This window comes from Salvelinus alpinus, chromosome 6 (genome assembly GCF_045679555.1).
Source record: "Salvelinus alpinus chromosome 6, SLU_Salpinus.1, whole genome shotgun sequence".
Classification (NCBI taxonomy): Eukaryota; Metazoa; Chordata; class Actinopteri; order Salmoniformes; family Salmonidae; genus Salvelinus; species Salvelinus alpinus.
In genome coordinates this window covers 73,004,156-73,021,563 of record NC_092091.1, presented here as the reverse complement: position 1 = coordinate 73,021,563, position 17,408 = coordinate 73,004,156, and the positions used below count along the sequence as shown (strand labels likewise).

The window sequence follows — 17,408 nt, the reverse complement described above, 5'->3', positions numbered from 1 at the left end:
CCTTTATTTCGGAAAAAAATATCCAGGAAGTAGACGAAATTTTTTTATGGAAAAATGGTGTTACGTCTATGGTCTTAAAACTGTGTAGTCTCAAGACGTTGACTGAGCACTTCATTTCAAATTACTATAACATAAGTGTTTAACATTGACATAGTGCAAAGGACATGTACGATACAGTCGCCTTTAACGCTCAGCTAGCCTCCATCGTCGAGGTTTTGGCGAATGCAGCCGTTGCCGAAATCTGCAAACTTGTAGATGACGGACATGCTGCCTTACGTTTGGAAATTTCCCATAGCCAGAGAGAAATCGATAACCTGCGGAGGAAGTTGCTGCTGACAAAATTCCAGCATTCTCGACGGAGCGCAGAGAAATTCGGAACCCTCCGACACACTGTCAGCAGACGGGACACAGATCTTGTTGCCCGGGCAAGAGGGAGCTTCCAAGGAAAGTCAACAGGCAGACTTGGATATTGTATTTTTTTTTTTTACATATTGGAAAACGTACAAAATAATGGGTAATGTATAATATGTAACGTTTGAGGGTTTCTCTTTTCTGGTGCAGTGGAGAATCGCTGTGCCGACCGTAAAGGGGTCAATTTTACGCAGGATGCCACCAACTGGAGAGACGCAGGACGCACAGCGACAGATAAGGATGGGGACATGCCGGTCAGTTGTCATACACACGGCCAAATGTATTAGTTTATTCATATTTCAAATGGTGGTGTGGATTTTTTTCTAATAAATTGTTTCTGATGAATACAAAACAGATGGCAGATATGCAAGAGATGCCTCTTATCAAAATGGAGAACCTTGACACCAGCAGCCCGGAAGGTATTTTTGTTCAACTTATCAAGTCCATACAATTTACACTTTGTTGAGTAAAGCCTTCAATGTTTATTGCCGTATTTGATTAACTTCTTAGTCATTATTCATAACCAATAAATAAGGCAAAGAAGTAGCAGTCTCCACTAAAGGAAGCTGATGCTGTGCTTTACGTTGCCCCATTACAGAGATTGTCCAACTGGTCAGTGAGAGCAGTGAGAAGATTGTGCCAGAACCAGGTGCTTCATCATCTACTGAAACCACAGACCTTCTGGACCAGCAGGGCAACAGACACAGAGCTCCAGACACCTCACTCAATATAGAACCTGAAAACCAGACGTTCCAGCATCCAGCGTCACAATACAACAGAGCAAGACAGGACCATCAGGTTGCTGAGGGTGTGACCTGGGAAACTGACCATCAACCCATAGCATACAGCTTGTCCCAATGGACAGAGAACCAAGTGACTGATAACCCAACTGTGAATGCTCTTCACAATGCTGGGCCAGACTCCAAGAGGCTGTCTGGACATCCAGAGAGGAGAGGGGTGTCTGGTAACTCTGGGGTCTGCATGTCTGCTTCAGGCTCTCTGGACTGGCTGCCTGATGTGGTGATGGTGGACTCAGTTCCCATTAAAGTGGAGGCAGATATGAGTTCAGAATGGAGCCTAACTGGCCAAGAGGTGACATCTGGAGAGGTCTGTTCAGACGGCAGGCAGCTTGTGGACAACAGAGGAAGAGGGGGAATGGAGTCTGGACAGACAAAGTGTCCCCCTGACACTCAACATGCGGAGCAAGGGACAACTGTAGGACCAAGGTCCAAGTTGCCAGATTTCAACGGACTGTCTACCCAAAACAGCTTTTCATCCCCAAGGGTTACTCTCCACCAGGTTCCCCAAAGAGGGAAGCCAGCTCCCTTCCCAAATTTCAACAGAGGCTCCACTTCTTCACCGAAAGGCATAGAAAAGCAGCCACAACAGCTGACGTCTCACTCCACCCAGAGGCAGCTCCGGTGCAGCCTCTGTGGAAAGCCCTTTCCCAAGCCGGCGCACCTGCAGAGGCACATGCGGGTCCACACGGGGGAGAAACCGTACGGCTGCAGCCACTGCACCAAGCGCTTCTCCCACAGCCACCAGCTGAAGATGCACGAGAGGGTGCACACCGGAGAGAAACCATTTCAATGTGTCTACTGCGGGAAGTGCTTCACCCAGTCCGGCCACATGAAGAAGCATCTCCTCGTCCACACTGGTGGCAGGCCACAGGACATTGGGCTGCCCTGAGTGTTCCATGCTGAAATTTCCCTAGGTACAGATCTTGGATCAGTTTCCTTTCCCCAATCCTAACCTTAAACATTTGTCCTAAAAAAATGCAGAAATGCCCCAAGATCAGCATCTAGGGGCAACTTCACAATAATGATAGGCAGGGCCAGGAGTTTTCCCTCACCATGTGACCAGACCAGGGGAAGGGGAATGGCTCCACACTACTGGGGTTTTCATATGAACACTGGGTCAATGTGTTTTTGTATTGTTTTATTGGAAGTATTTAAGTTTTCTTGTTTTTCAATCAACAAACAAAACAATCCACATTAACAGATGTGGCAGACATAAACAAACAACATATTTGCAGCAGCACTATCCGTGAACGTGTTAGCTATTTCCAGCTTTAGCTGAGACAACGAGCTTGTTTTACAGCACTTTACACAACATGTATATACACACATTTCCTTCATCTCCCCATTCTGTCCAGTTTGAAATATAGTTGAGTAGTGGAGACCAGAGTCCATTGAACCTGCGCCGTCTCTTGCGGAGGTAACACGTGAGCTTTTCAAGAGGAAGAAAGTCAACAATCTGGTCAATCCACATTTTAAATGTAGGACAGGAATTTGAAGCCCAACTTGGTAGAATACATTTTTTAGCAAAGTATGTGATAGTCATAAACACATTTTCTCTGTTTAGATCAAGAACAAAGTCCTGTTAAGCATTAAGAAGATAGATACACGGGGTCATATCAAACTACATCTAATATTTTCTATGCAGCAGTATGTATAGGTTGCAAAAATCTGTCAGTCTCCTCGCAATGCCAAAATATATGCATGTAAGTTCCACTTTCAGACACAGGAGGTTGGTGGCACCTTAATTGGGGACGACGGGCTCGTGGTAATGGCTGGAGCGAATTGGTGGAATGGTATCAAACATGTTTTCTATGTGCTTGATGCCATTTACTCCATTCCAGTTATTATAAATCGTCCTCCCCACAGCAGCCTCCACTGCTTTCAGATGTACATCTTTTACAATCAGGAGAAATGTCTATTCATTCTATGGAGTCTCACTGGAGTGTAATACAATTTGTACAACATTTTTAAAAATAGATTATTTCATTTTTATATTAGTAGGGGAGCAGTATACCCTGTCGCAAACATCCGTCCGTAACTCCTGAACCATAGTCAGACAAAGGCCCTTTTCCCAGATTATTTTCAAAGGAGTAAAGGAGGAGCCCACATTCTCAGATGGGAGTCTAAAAATATAGGAGATTTTGCCTTTGATGGATTGTGCTGTAGCAAGAAGGGTCTCAACTTCATTGAGCTGAGCTCTAAACCTCCTCTTGGAAGTGAAATTAGGAAATTACGTGTCTAATTTGAAGATAATTAAATTGGATCTTGGCACATTGAATTCACTGCAGAGTTCTTGAGAGTATTTCAGTGAAGTTGTGTTCTGATGAAACCGGTCTGAAAGGTCCTGAACCCTAGAGTATGCCAAAGATGAAAGTTGGCATCACTCAGGGCTTTTGGCAAGTCTGAGTTGCATACTATACGTGTGTGAGAGCATATTTGGGAGGAAATGCCAAGGCATTTCTTGAAGTCCTGCTAGTAGGGTGTTGTAAATCACAAGTTTAGGCTTTTTTTTTGTGTGAACCTTTTATTTAACTAGGCAAGTCAGTTAAGAACAAATTCTTATTTACAATGACGGCCTACACCGGCCAAACCCGGACAACACTGGGACAATTGTGCGCCGCCCTATTGGACTCCCAATCATGGCCGGTTGTGATACAGCCTGGATTCCAACCAGGGTGTCTGTCGTGACGCCTCTCGCACTGAGCTGCAGTGCCTTGGACCACTGCACCACTCGGGTGCCCCTTTTATACTTTTTAAACTACTAAGCTTTTAGTCCTTTATTCATTTTCATTGTTTTTATTCAACATTCTAAAGGTCCTATTGTGACATCATCAACTCCCAGACTTCCAACATCCATTCACGGTGAACAATGCAACTTTTGACACAAATTGGCAAATTTGACCACATTTCCAGCACTTTAGATTAAAACCTAGAGGGTATGACATTGAGGTCTACTTCTCTGGTATTTAAATCTGGAATCAATATAATTATCTACTACCAATCAAAAGTTACAGCTGTTTGTCTCATCCTTCAGCAGCCCAAATGGAGTTGTTGCTATGGATACCAATGCATTTCAATGGCAGAAAAAGGGGCTGGTACAAAAATGTTTATTTGTTTAGACCTCCTCTTTCACCATTTTAAGCTATCAACTCCAAACCAACGTTGACAGGTTCGGTCTGACCATACTTAGATTGCTTGTCAAAATATTTTTTTATTCTTATATATATATACTTTTTTAACCATTTACAATTTGCATAAATTAACATCGGGTTGAATGAGAACCATAGGAATACAGAGGTAGCTATTCAAAACGGTTTTGCTCCTTGGCCAATTAAACTACCAGACCCAACATTAAAATGTTCAGGCTATCCTAACTTAAAATTATTTTAAACTGTTATTGACTATAACTATATACATTTGCAGAAATTAGCATGAAATAACTCACCAACAGTAAACTCTTGAACCGTTCAAGATAGACCAAACCAACGTTGATATGTTCAGGCCATTGTAACTTGAAATGATTTAAAACATGTATCAACTATAACTATATAAATAGTTTACTTTTTATACTTCTTCCGCTACCACAAAATACTTTTAGAGCTAAAGCAAGCCCCATAACTTTACTTAATGTAAAGTTACCAATGTTTTTTTTCCATTTACAATATTCTAATTTGTAAAAACAAAAAATGAAATGTTGTTAGCTAGGAATCGCATTGGCTATTTATCCATTATATTTACAGATTATAATTTTTTTTGTGCTTTCTCAGTGCGGTGCTTCAGCTCGTTTTCAGACTACTAGCCCTTTTAGCCTACTATTTTATTTACTTATTTTTTACTTTAGAAATATATTTATTCTCTTTAAATTCAGGTTGTTTGTGGATTCTGTATTTTTGTATTTGAACTTAATAGTGAAATAATTTTTGGAGGACAAGGAAGGCGGATTTGCAAAACATTAGATTCATTTTAGTAGCACCTACAACATGATAGAGCAGCGGGTGGTAACGTTGAAAGGTATAACTAACAAGTCGTGTGTGTAACCAATTTTTATTTTAAAAAACAACCTTTATTTTGAAAAACAATTCAGGAAGTAGCCTTAGTTTTGTTTCCGGAATGAATTTCTGTGTGTAGTCTACCGTCTACATTGTGAACTTTGAATTCTCAAAACGTTGACTGAATACTGCAATTTACTATAACATAATTGTTTAACATTTACATAGTTCCAAGGACATGTGTGATAGCGTCGCCTTTCATGCTCAGCTAGCTTCAATAATTGAGGTTTTGGCGAATGCAGCCGTTGCCGAAATCTGTAAACTTGTAGATGACGGCCATGCTGCCTTACGTTTGGAAATCTCCCATAGCCAGAAAGAAATCGATAACCTGCGGAGGAAGCTACTTTTGACAAAATTCCAGAGTTCTCAACGGGGCACAGAGAAATTCGGAGCCCTGCGACGCACAGTTCACAGGCGCGACACTGATCTTGTTGCCCGAGCAAGAGCGAGCTTCGTTGGAAAGTCAATAGGCAAACATGGATATTGTAGGTTTTTTACCTTATTTAAACACGTTCAAATAATTTGTAATGTAGAATATGTAACGTTTATGAGGGTTTATCTTTTCTGGTGCAGTGGAGAATCGTTTTTCCTACAGCGAAGGGGACAACTTTACAAAGGATGTCACGAACTGGAAAGACGCAAGTCGCACCGCGACAGGCCAGGATGGAGGCATGCAGGTCAGTTGTCATTGACACGGTCAAATTGATGATTTATTTTCTCATTTCAAATGCTGTTTGGATATTTTTCTAATCAAATGTTTCTGATGAATACAAAACAGATGGCAGATACGCAAGAGTCACCTCTTATCAAAATGGAGAACCTTGGTACCAGCAGAACAGAAGGTCATTTTATGCAACTAATCAAATCTATGCAATTTACACATTGTTGAGTAAAGCCTTTATTGCAGTATTTGATTAAGTTCTTGGTCATTACCCATAACTAATAAATAAGGCAAAAAATAATCAGTCTTCACTACAGGAAGCTGATGTTGTGCTTTACGTTGACCCATTTCAGAGATTGTCCAACTGGTCAGTGAGAGCAGTGAGAAGATCATTGAGGCTGAACCAGGTTATTCGTCATCTACTGAAACCACAGACCTTCTGGACCAGCAGGGCAACAGACACAGAGCTCCAGACACCTCACTCAATATAGAACCTGAAAACCAGACGTTCCAGCATCCAGCGTCACAATACAACAGAGCAAGACAGGACCATCAGGTTGCTGAGGGTGTGACCTGGGAAACTGACCATCAACCCATAGAATACAGCCTGTCCCAATGGACAGAGAACCAAGAGACTGACAATCGAACTGTGAATGCTCTTCACAATGCTGGGCCAGACTCCAAGAGGCTGTCTGAACATCCAGAGAAGAGAGGGGCACGAGGTAACTCAGGGGTTTGCGTGTCTGCTTTGGACTCTCTGGACTGGGTGTCTGATGTGGTGATGGTGGACTCAGTTCCCATTAAAGTGGAGGCAGATATGAGTTCAGAATGGAGCCTAACTGGCCAAGAGGTGACATCTGGAGAGGTCTGTTCAGACGGCAGGCAGCTTGTGGACAACAGAGGAAGAGGGGGAATGGAGTCTGGACAGACAAAGTGTCCCACCGACACTGAAAACACAGAGCAAGGTAGAACTATAGGATCAATGTCCAAGTTTCCAGATTTCAATGGACTGTCCAACCGAAACAGCTTTTCATCCCCAAGGGTTACTCTCCACCAGGTTCCCCAAAGAGGCAAGCAAGCCCCCTTCCTGAATTTCAACAGAGGCTCCAATTTTTCATCGAAAGGCAAAGAAAAGCAGCCGCAACAGCTAACATCTCACTCACCCAAGAGGCAACTTCGGTGCAGCCTCTGTGGAAAGCCCTTCCCTCAGCCGGCGCAACTGCGGAGTCATATGCGGGTCCATACGGGGGAGAAACCGTACGGCTGCAGCCACTGCACCAAGCGCTTCTCCCACAGGCACCAGCTGAAGATGCACGAGAGGGTGCACACCGGAGAGAAACCATTTCATTGCATCTACTGCGGGAAGTGCTTCACCCAGTCCAGTCACATGAAGAGGCACCTCCTCGTCCACACTGGTGGCAGGCCACAGGACATTGGGCTGCCCTGAGTGTTCCAGGGTGAAGTTTCCCCTTGGTACAGATCTAGGATCAGCTTCCTCTTCTCCAATCCTAACCTTAACCATTAGTAGGAAAACATCTAAAACTGACCCAAGATCAGTGTGTAGGGGAAACTTCACACTACTCCGCCTGGTGTAATTATAGGCAAGGCCAGGAGTTTTTCCTCACCACGTGACTAGACCAGGGAAAAACTCCTGGACCTAGTTGTAAGGGGAATGGCTCAACACTACTGTGGTTTTCATATGCATACTGGGTCCTTGTGCTTTTAACAGTTTGGATAGTTACCACATTGAGCACTACCCTCTGTGTGTAGTGGTAGTGTTTTCAGCTGGCTTGATGCTTGGTCCAGAGTGGACTGTTAATGTATAAGTTATTATAGGTGAAGATTTTAAACATCCTTTTGAATATGTATTGGTGCAGTGGTGAACCAAAGAACAGCAATTATGAATGCAGGAAGCTCTGGACAGGTGCCTGGGTGAGCTAGGCCTGTAGGTGGTTGAGAGCTCGTTGCTGGACATAGGGAGGAGGAGGGTGCAGGGAAGAGCGTGACGGTGACTGTCACTTTCTGGACATCGACACGGCAGAAGAGAAAGCCACAGGTTCCCTGGGTGCCAGCACACTCCTGGACCTTGACACAGATCTGGCGACCCAGCAGGTGCAAGGCGAGAGTACTGACCTGGAATGGTAGGCTCTCAATGGTTGACTTTATAGAGGGTTTATTATGGTTAGATTTATTGACGGCTTTATAGAACTATCTATATCACTTTACACTTTCCATAATATTCAGCCTAGGAAAACCATTGTCTATTCAAAGTGGCAATTTGTTTTTGAGTCACAGAATTAGAATGAATAGAATTAGAATTCATTAAATTCAATCAGAATTCTCTCTGGTTTATTCCTTTCCATTCTGACTCAGTTTTGAGTAAGCTAAACCAGTTAGGATGTGCACCAGTACTCTAGAACCAAGCTACTCACTCACCTCTTCTTTATTCCCAGAATCCCCAGAGGTACTATGGTCTGGGGAAACATCATCTCTTGGAGGTAAGTAACACTACCTGTAGGTTTATCTAACCTAGAACAGGCAGAACATCACCTTCCTACTTTCATAATATCAGATTTGAAACCGTTCACTCATTGTTAATGATTTGTTTTGATTAACATTCATATTCTAGACTTGGACATGTAGCCTTAGTGACTTTCCTCATATACCACTGCTTAGCTGCCAAACTGATTGTTCCGGACTAGCACATGATCTATATACAGATACAATATGGAAACCATTGAATTAACTTTGTCTTTGCAGCTTCCTCTGGAGTCGCTGGTGTGGATCTTCTGGGATATGCTGCGTGTGGACGGGAAGAGAGGCTACTGGAACCTGTCTCTGGTCACAGCGGAACCTTCCGTACCATCCTGAGAAAGCTGTCATCAAGGCAAAGAGTGGCTACTTTGAAGAATATAAAATATATTTTCATTTGTTTAACACTTTTTTTTTAGTTACTACATGATTCCGTATGTTAATTCATAGTTTTGATGTCTTCACTATTATTCTACAATGTAGAAAAGAGTAAAAAGAAAAACCTTTGAATGAGTAGGTGTGTCCAAACGTTTGACTGGTACTGTATATACTTTTTAAAACTATAACCAATAAAATGTTTCATAAATTAACATGGGTTTGGATGAAAACCATAGGAATCCAGAGGTACGTATTCAAAATGGTCTGGCACCATGGCCAATTAAGCTACAAGGCCCAACCTTAAAACATTTAGCTCATCCTAACTTAAAATTCTTTAAAACTGAAAGACTACATTTGCATAAAATACTCTGCAAAAGTAACTATTGAACTGTTCAAGTTAGACACCAAACCAATTTTCACATGTTCAGGCCATCCTAACTTAAAAAAATATTTAAAACATTTATAAACTATAACTACAAATGTGCATAAATTAGCATATCCATAAAATGGTACAGCTGTTGTCGGAGTTTAGAGTGACGAAAAGTAGCTAGTTAACGTCAGCTAACGGCTCTCTTGTCTCGTCAATGAGCAGCCCAAATGTAGCCGTTGCTATGGGTACTCACACGCAGAGGAGCGCATGGGGCAGTGCAGGAAGCAAGGGACAGACCGAGATTAGCGATTGATACTAATTGAGGGAAACCCCCAGCATGGATTGAGTGTTGTCTACATGATCCTGCCTTTTATTACCATCGTCTGACAGATCTTTGTCCTATGTCTTTCAGTTTTCACACTCGACTGTAGTTTAGACATTGTGATCTTACTGCCCCACAATCCAAAGCAATAAGGTTGATATAGTAGTCTGTCAAAGTAATCAGACCAATTGTTTTACTAAATATAACTTTGACTACAGTGCATTCAGAAAGTATTCAGACCCCTTCCCTTTTTCCACATTTTGTTACACTACAGCCTTATTCTAAAATTGATTAAATTATTTTTTCAATCTACACATTACACTATAATGACAAAGCGAAAACAGGATTTTAGAAATGTTTGCAAATGTATAAAAAAATAAAAAAAAAAAGATACCTTATTTACATAAGTAATCAGACCCTTTGCTATGAGACTAGAAATTGAGCACAGTTGCATCCTGTTTCCATTGATCCTCGAGATGTTTCTACAACTTGATTGTAGTCCACCTGTGGTAAATTCAATTGATTGGACATGATTTGGAAAGGCACACACCAGTCTATGAGGTCCCACAGTTGACAGTGCATGTCAGGGCAAAAACCAAGCCATGAGGTTGAAGGAATTGTGTCGAGGCACAGATCTGGGGAAAGGTACCAAAAAATGTCTGCAGCACTGAATGTCCCCAAGAACACAGAGGCCTCCATCATACTTAAATTGAAATAGTTTAGAACCACCAAGACTCTTCTTCTTGGTCGCCCGGCCAAAGTGAGCAATCGGGGGAGAAAGGCCAGGGAGGTGACCAAGAGCCCAATGGTCACTCTAACAGAGCTCTAGAGTTCCTCTGTGGAGATGGGAGTACCTTCCAGAAGGACAACCATCTCTGCAGCACTCCACCAATCAGGCCTTAAGGGTACAGTGGACAGACATAAGCCACTTCTCAGTAAAATGCACATGACAGCCCGCTTGGAGTTTACCAAAAGGCACCTAAAGGACTCTGACCACGAGAAACAAGATTCTCTGGTCTGATGAAACCAAGATTGAACTCTTTGACCTACAAGCCAAGCGTCACGTCTGGAGGAAACCTGGAACCATCCCTACGGTGAAGCATGGTGGTGGCAGCATCATGCTGTGGGGAAGTTTTTCAGTGGCAGGGACTGGGAGACTAGTCAGGATTGAGGGAAAGCTGAATGGAGCAAAGTACAGAGAGGTCCTTGATGAAAACCAGCTCCAGAGCACTCAGGACCTATGACTGGGGCAAAGGTTCACCTTCCAACAGGACAATGACTAAGCACACAGCCAAGACAACGCAGGAGTGGCTATGGGACCAGTCTCTGAATGTCCTTGAGTGGCCAAGCCAGAGCCCGGACTTGAACCCAATCGATCTCTGAAGAGACTTGAAAATAGCTGTGCAGTGACGCTCCCCATCCAACCTGACAGAGCTTGAGAGGATCTGCAGAGAAGATCGGGAGAAACTCCCCAAATACAGGTGTGCCAAGCTTGTAGCGTCATACCCAAGAAGACTCGAGGCTATAATCACTGCCATAGGTGCTTCAATAAAGTACTGAGTGATGGTCTGAATACTTATGTAAATGTCATATTTCAGTTGTATTCATAATTTTTTTGCAACATTTTCTAAAAACCTGTATTTTTCTTTGTCATTATGGGGTATTGTGTGTAGATTGAGGGGGGGAAACTATTTAATCAATTTTAGAATAAGGCTGTAACGTAACAACATGTGATAAAAGTCAATGCACTATTTAAAGTAAATGCTTTGCTTTAAATAGTAAAGTAAAACTGGTTCAACTTCTTCCACTTTAAGGACCTAAAGCAAGCCCCATAGCTTTACTTCATGTAAAGTTACCATCTAGTTAGCAAGTTCTTTATACAGTTTTGTAATTTATAATAAAAATTATATATTCAGATGTTTGTTTTTAATCTTTCTACTGTTACATTGTTCAGCGTTAGAGTGCATTCTCAGTGTGGTGCTTCAGTTAGTTTTGAGACTACTAACCCTTAGCGTTCTCTCTTGATTTACTTATTTTTAACTGAAGGAATACATTTATTCCTTTTAAATTCAGGTTGTATGCTGATTCTGTATTTTTTTACTTGAACTTATTAGTACAATTGTTGAAGGACAACGTGAGCTTGTTATATTTGTATTCACTTAATTGAAAGGCAAATTATATTTTTTTAACAATTTGATTCCTTTTAATAGCAGCAACAATATGATACAGCAGCAGGTGGCAATGTTGGAAGATTGAACTAAGGTAAATCGTGTGTGTGTAACCAACCTTTATTTTGAAAAGCAAACTTTTTTTATTTTGAAGAAAGATCCAGGAAGTAGCGGAACAAAAATAACAACAACAATTGTGTTCAATGCTCTATGGTGTGAACTGTGTAGTCTGAAGACGTTGACTTTACACTGCAATGCAAATTACTATAACATAAGTGTTTAACATAAACATAGTGCTAAGGAGATGTCCGATACAGTCGCATTTCATGCTCAGCTAGCCTCCATCGTCGAGGTTTTGGCGAATGCAGCCGTTGCAGAAATCTGCAAACTTGTAGATGACGGCCATGCTGCTTTACGTTTGGAAATTTCCCATAGTCAGAAAGAAATCGAGAACTTGCGGAGGAAGCTGGTTTTGACAAAATGTCAGACTTCTCGACGGGGCACAGAAAGATTCGGAGCCCTGCGACGCACAGTTCACAAGCACGTGGACACTAATCATGTTGCCCGGGGAAGAGGGAGCTTTGTAGGGAAGTCGACAGGCAGACTTGGATATTGTAGGTTTTTTACCTTATTTAAACACGTTCAAAAACATGATTGGTAATGTAGAATCTATAACGTTTATGGGGGTTTCTCTTGTTTGGTGCAGTGAAGAATCGTTTTGACGACATTGAAGAGGGCAACTTTATGCAGGATGTCACTACCTGGAAAGACGCAGGACGCACAGCGACAGACCATAATGGGGGCATGCAGGTCAGTTGTCCTAGACATGGTCAAATGTATTGTTGTTTAATCATATTTCAAGTGCTGTTGTGGATATGTTATTAATAAAAGGTTTCTGATGAATACAAAACACAGATGGCAGATATGCAACAAGAAACTCATGTCAAAATGGAGAACCTTGACACCAGTACAATAGAAGGTATTTTTTGTTGTTGCAACTAATCCAATCTATGCAATTTACATGTTATGTTAAGTAAAGCTGTCCTTGTTTATTGCAGTATTTCATTAACTTATTGGTCATTACCCATAACTAATAAATAAAGCAAAGAAGAATCAGTCTCCACTACAGGAAGCTGATGCTGTGCTTTACTTTGCCCCATTTCAGAGTTTGTCCAACCGGTCAGTGAGAGCAGTGAGAAGATCATTGTAGCAGAACCAGGTTCTTCATCATGTACTGAAACCACAGACCTTCTGGACCAGCAGGGCAACAGACACAGAGCTCCAGACACCTCACTCAATATAGAACCTGAAAACCAGACGTTCCATCATCCAGCATCACAATACAACAGAGCAAGACAGGACCATCAGGTTGCTGAGGGTGTGACCTGGGAAACTGACCATCAACCCATAGAATACAGCCTGTCCCAATGGACAGAGAACCAAGAGACTGACAACCCAACTGTGAATGCTCCTCACAATGCAGGGCCAGACTCCAAAAGGGTGTCTGAACATCCAGAGAGGAGAGGGGTGTCTGGTAACTCTGGGGTCTGCATGTCTGCTTCAGGCTCTCTGGACTGGGTGCCTGATGTGGTGATGGTGGACTCAGTTCCCATTAAAGTGGAGGCAGATATGAGTTCAGAATGGAGCCTAACTGGCCAAGAGGTGACATCTGGAGAGGTCTGTTCAGATGGCAGGCAGCTTGTGGACAACAGAGGAAGAGGGGGAATGGAGTCTGGACAGACAAAGTGTCCCCCTGACACTCAACATGCAGAGCAAGGGAGAACTGTAGGATCAAGGTCCAAGTTGCCAGATTTCAATGGACTGTCCACCCAAAACAGCTTTTCATCCCCAAGGGTTACTCTCCACCAGGTTCCCCAAAGAGGGAAGCAAGCCCCCTTTCCGAATTTCAACAGAGGCTCCACTTCTTCATCGAAAGGCATAGAAAAGCAGCCGCAACAGCTGACGTCTCACTCCACCAAGAGATATCTCCGTTGCAGCCTCTGCGGGAAGCCCTTCCCCCAGGCGTACCTAAGCAGGCACATGCGGGTCCATACGGGGGAGAAACCGTACGGCTGCAGCCACTGCACCAAGCGCTTCTCCCACAGCCACCAGCTGAAGAGGCATGAGAGGGTGCACACCGGAGAGAAACCGTTTCAATGTGTCTACTGCGGGAAGTGCTTCACCCAGTCCTGCCACATGAAGAAGCACCTCCTCGTCCACACTGGTGGCAGGACACAGGACGTTGTGCTGCCCTGAGTGTTCCAGGGTGAAGTTCAGACTAGATACAGATCTAGGATCAGCTTCCTCTCCCACAATCCTAACCTTGACAATTAGTGTATTTTTTTTCTTCTTTAAACTGACCCAACATCAGCATCTAAGGGCAACTTCACACTACTCCTCCCAGTGTAATGATAGGCAGGGCCTGAAGTTTTTCCTCACCACGTGACCAGGCCAGGGAAAAACTCCTGGCCCTAGTTGTAAATGGAATGTCTCAACGCCACTGTGGTTTATATATGAATACTGGGTCCATGTGTTTTTCACTATGAATGGTTTCCTCATTGAACACTTCCCTCTGTGTGTAGTGGTCGTGTTTTCAGTTCAGCTGGCTTGATGCTTGGTCCAGAGTGGACTGATAATGTATAAGTTATTACAGATGAAGATTTTAAATGTATTTTAGTCAGTTAGCAGACGCTCTTATCCATAGCGACTTACAAGAGCATTTAAGGTTAAGTGCTGTGCTCAAGGGCACGTCGACAGATTTTTCAGCTTGTCGGCTAGGTGATTCCAACCTGCGACCTTTCAGTTATTGGCTCAACGCTCTTAACCGCTAGGCTACATCCTTATGAATTTGTATTTGTTCAGTGGGAAACCAAAGTACAATAATTAAGACTACATTTCCATTAACTTGTCAATAAGACAGATTCCCTATCAGACTGATAGGCTGTAACGATGTAGATGGATTTCATATCAATGTGAACAGAGTTCAGGAAGCACTGGACAGGTGCCTGGGAGAGCAAGGCCTGTTGGTTGAGAGTTTGTTGATCGTCTCTGTTCGTACTTGGACGCAGGGATGAGGAGGAGGAAGGCGCAGGGTTCAAAGACGCCAGCGCACTCCTTGCCCTGGAAACGGACCTGGCGACCCAGCAGTTGCAAGGAGAGAGAGAGTGCTGACTGGAATGGTAAGCTGTCAATGTTTGTCGTTTATACATGGTTTAATATGGTTGGATTTGTAGAGTTCTATAAAGCCGTCTTGATACCCCTCTACCCTTCCTATCATATTCTGCCTAGGAAAACACTTTTGTATTCACAGTTGCTATGAGATTTTGAGTCCCATAATTAGAATCCATAGAATGGTCCTTTTGGAGGAAGGATTTTTGGGATATATTTGACATTTGTATCCTAAAGCGTAATTAGTTGAAGTTTGAATATTTGTGACATTTTGGCCTTACCCAGTACTCCTTTTTAAGACTCCATGCTTCAGTTGTAGGTGCTACAAAGCAACATTTAGTGTCATATACAACTTTACCACTTGCTCTGTATTTTGATTAGTATTTTGATTGCAATAACACATTTCTTGCATTAATTTGTGAATATTTACAAATATGAATATTGAAAGTATACGTTTTTTTTTTATTAGGCTTTAAACATTTTTTTACAAACATTGTCAAACATAATGTACTTTACAGGCAATTCAAAGTTCTGTTAGCTCAATACTTTAAAGTTATGGCTTCTTTTATAGAGACACTTTGGCATAGTAAACAATGTAACCAATCACAGCCCTCCTTTTAAGTGTCATTGCACATCCTGCAAATCAACAGCAGAGGTGACTATTTTGAATCCATTTTCACATTCACTCTGTTGGTAATGCTTAAAAATGTGTTTTACTCTAAAAGTAGCAGAGATTCCACTCTGTATCTTTGATATGCCCATAGTGTATTATGTTTGCCAAATCAAAAGTGGGATATTTTCACTTCATGTTGTTATTTTTCTACATTCCGAAATGTATGTAAGAAATGTTATTGAAATCAAAATACATATGACAGAGCAAGCAGTTTAGCTTCATATGACACCATATATTGGCATGTAGCACCTACAGATAAAACAATATGGAGTCTTACAGGAGTCCTGGGTAATGTCAAATTCGAACTATAGTTAGTTATTTCTAAATCATGCTTTAAGACACTGTTAAATGTGTATATATATATATATATACTCAGCAAAAAAAGAAACGTCCTCTCACTGTCAACTGCTTTTTCAGCAATCTTAACATTTGTATGAACAATCTTAATATTTGTATGAACATAACAAGATTCAACAACTGAGACATAAACTGAACAAGTTCCACAGACATGTGACTAACAGAAATTGAATAATGTGTCCCTGAACAAAGGGGGGGTCAAAAGTAACAGTCAGTATCTGGTGTGGCCACTAGCTGCATGAAGTACTGCAGTGCATCTCCTCCTCATGGACTGCACCAGATTTGCTAGTTCTTTCTGTGAGATGTTACCCCGCTCTTCCACCAAGGCACCTGCAAGTTCCCGGGACAGTTCTGGGGGGAATGGCCCTAGCCCTCACCCTCCGATCCAACAGTTCCCAGACGTGCTCAATGGGATTGAGATCCGGACTCTTCGCTGGCCATGGCAGAACACTGACATTCATGTCTTGCAGGAAATCACGCACAGAACGAGCAGTATGGCTGGTGGCATTGTCATGCTGGAGGGTCATGTCAGGATGAGCCTGCAGGAAGGGTACCACCTGAGGGAGGAGGATGTCTTCCCTGTAACGCACAGCGTTGAGATTGCCTGCAATGACAACAAGCTCAGTCCGATGATGCTGTGACACACCGCCCCAGACCATGACGGACCCTCCACCTCCAAATCGATCCCGCTCCAGAGAACAGGCCTCAGTGTAACGCTCATTCCATCGATGATAAACGCAAATTCCGACCATCACCCCATGTCACAGATAAAACCGCGACTCGTCAGTGAAGAGCACTTTTTGCCAGTCCTGTCTGGTCCAGCGACGTTGGGTTTGTGCCCATAGGCGACATTGTTGCCGGTGATGTCTGGTGAGGACCTGCCTTACAACAGGCCTACAAGCCCTCAGTCCAGCCTCTCTCAGCCTATTGCGGACAGTCTGAGCACTGATGGAGGGATTGTGCGTTCCTGGTGTAACTTAGGCAGTTGTTGTTGCCATCCTGTACCTTTCCCGCTGGTGTGATGTTTGGATGTACCGATCCTGTGCAGGTGTTGTTACACGTGATCTGCCACTGCGAGGACGATCAGCTGTCCATCCTGTTTCCCTGTAGCGCTGTCTTAGGCGTCTCACAGTACGGACTTTGCAATTTATTGCCCTGGCCACATCTGCAGTCCTCATGCCTCCTTCACCATGCCTAAGGCACGTTCACGCAGTTGAGCAGGGACCCTGGATATCTTTCTTTTGGTGTTTTTCAGAGTCAGTAGAAAGGCCTCTTTAGTGTCCTATGTTTTCATAACTGTGACCTTAATTGCCTACCATCTGTAAGCTGGTAGTGTCTTAACGACCGTTCCACAGGTGCATGTTCATTCATTGTTTATGGTTCATTGAACAAGCATGGGAAACAGTGTTAAACACTTTCTAATGAAGATCTGTGAAGTTATTTGGATTTTTACGAATTATCTTTGAAAGACAGGGTCCTGAAAAAGGGCAGTTTATTTTTTTGCTGAGTTATTTATATA

At 42.8% G+C, this 17,408-nt stretch overlaps 3 protein-coding genes across 13 annotated transcripts in view; all 3 read left to right on the top strand.

Moving 5' to 3' along the window:
• The window catches only part of LOC139579297 (uncharacterized), a 49,547-nt gene that overhangs the window by 6,366 nt on the left and 25,773 nt on the right, over positions 1–17,408 (top strand). For 5 of the 10 annotated variants that reach the window (XR_011675721.1, XR_011675714.1, XR_011675711.1 and 2 more), the window contains exon 1: positions 13,944–14,870. The exons of 2 other annotated variants lie outside the window; for them this stretch is intronic. The gene's annotated coding sequence lies outside the window, so the exon portion shown is untranslated. Of the gene's footprint in view, positions 1–11,834; positions 12,306–12,397; positions 12,502–12,606; positions 12,671–12,856; positions 14,871–17,408 lie in introns of those variants that run through there. 3 more of the 10 variants (XR_011675720.1, XR_011675718.1, XR_011675719.1) reach the window with 1 other exon arrangement.
• LOC139579299 (uncharacterized) lies at positions 23–3,489 on the top strand. 2 transcript variants are annotated; one of them, XM_071407855.1, is made up of 4 exons: positions 23–471; positions 562–665; positions 767–830; positions 1,010–3,489. In XM_071407855.1, exons 1-4 carry the CDS (start codon positions 165–167, stop codon positions 2,098–2,100), a joined length of 1,566 nt encoding a protein of 521 aa, XP_071263956.1. In that variant the 5' UTR covers positions 23–164; the 3' UTR covers positions 2,101–3,489. The 2 variants fall into 2 exon arrangements, with proteins under 2 accessions (XP_071263956.1, XP_071263957.1); XM_071407856.1 differs by having other exon boundaries at positions 24–444.
• Positions 5,306–9,043, top strand: LOC139579298 (uncharacterized). Its single transcript, XM_071407853.1, has 6 exons — positions 5,306–5,745; positions 5,834–5,937; positions 6,039–6,102; positions 6,275–8,062; positions 8,375–8,419; positions 8,682–9,043. Exons 1-4 carry the CDS (start codon positions 5,439–5,441, stop codon positions 7,366–7,368), a joined length of 1,569 nt encoding a protein of 522 aa, XP_071263954.1. The 5' UTR covers positions 5,306–5,438; the 3' UTR covers positions 7,369–8,062; positions 8,375–8,419; positions 8,682–9,043.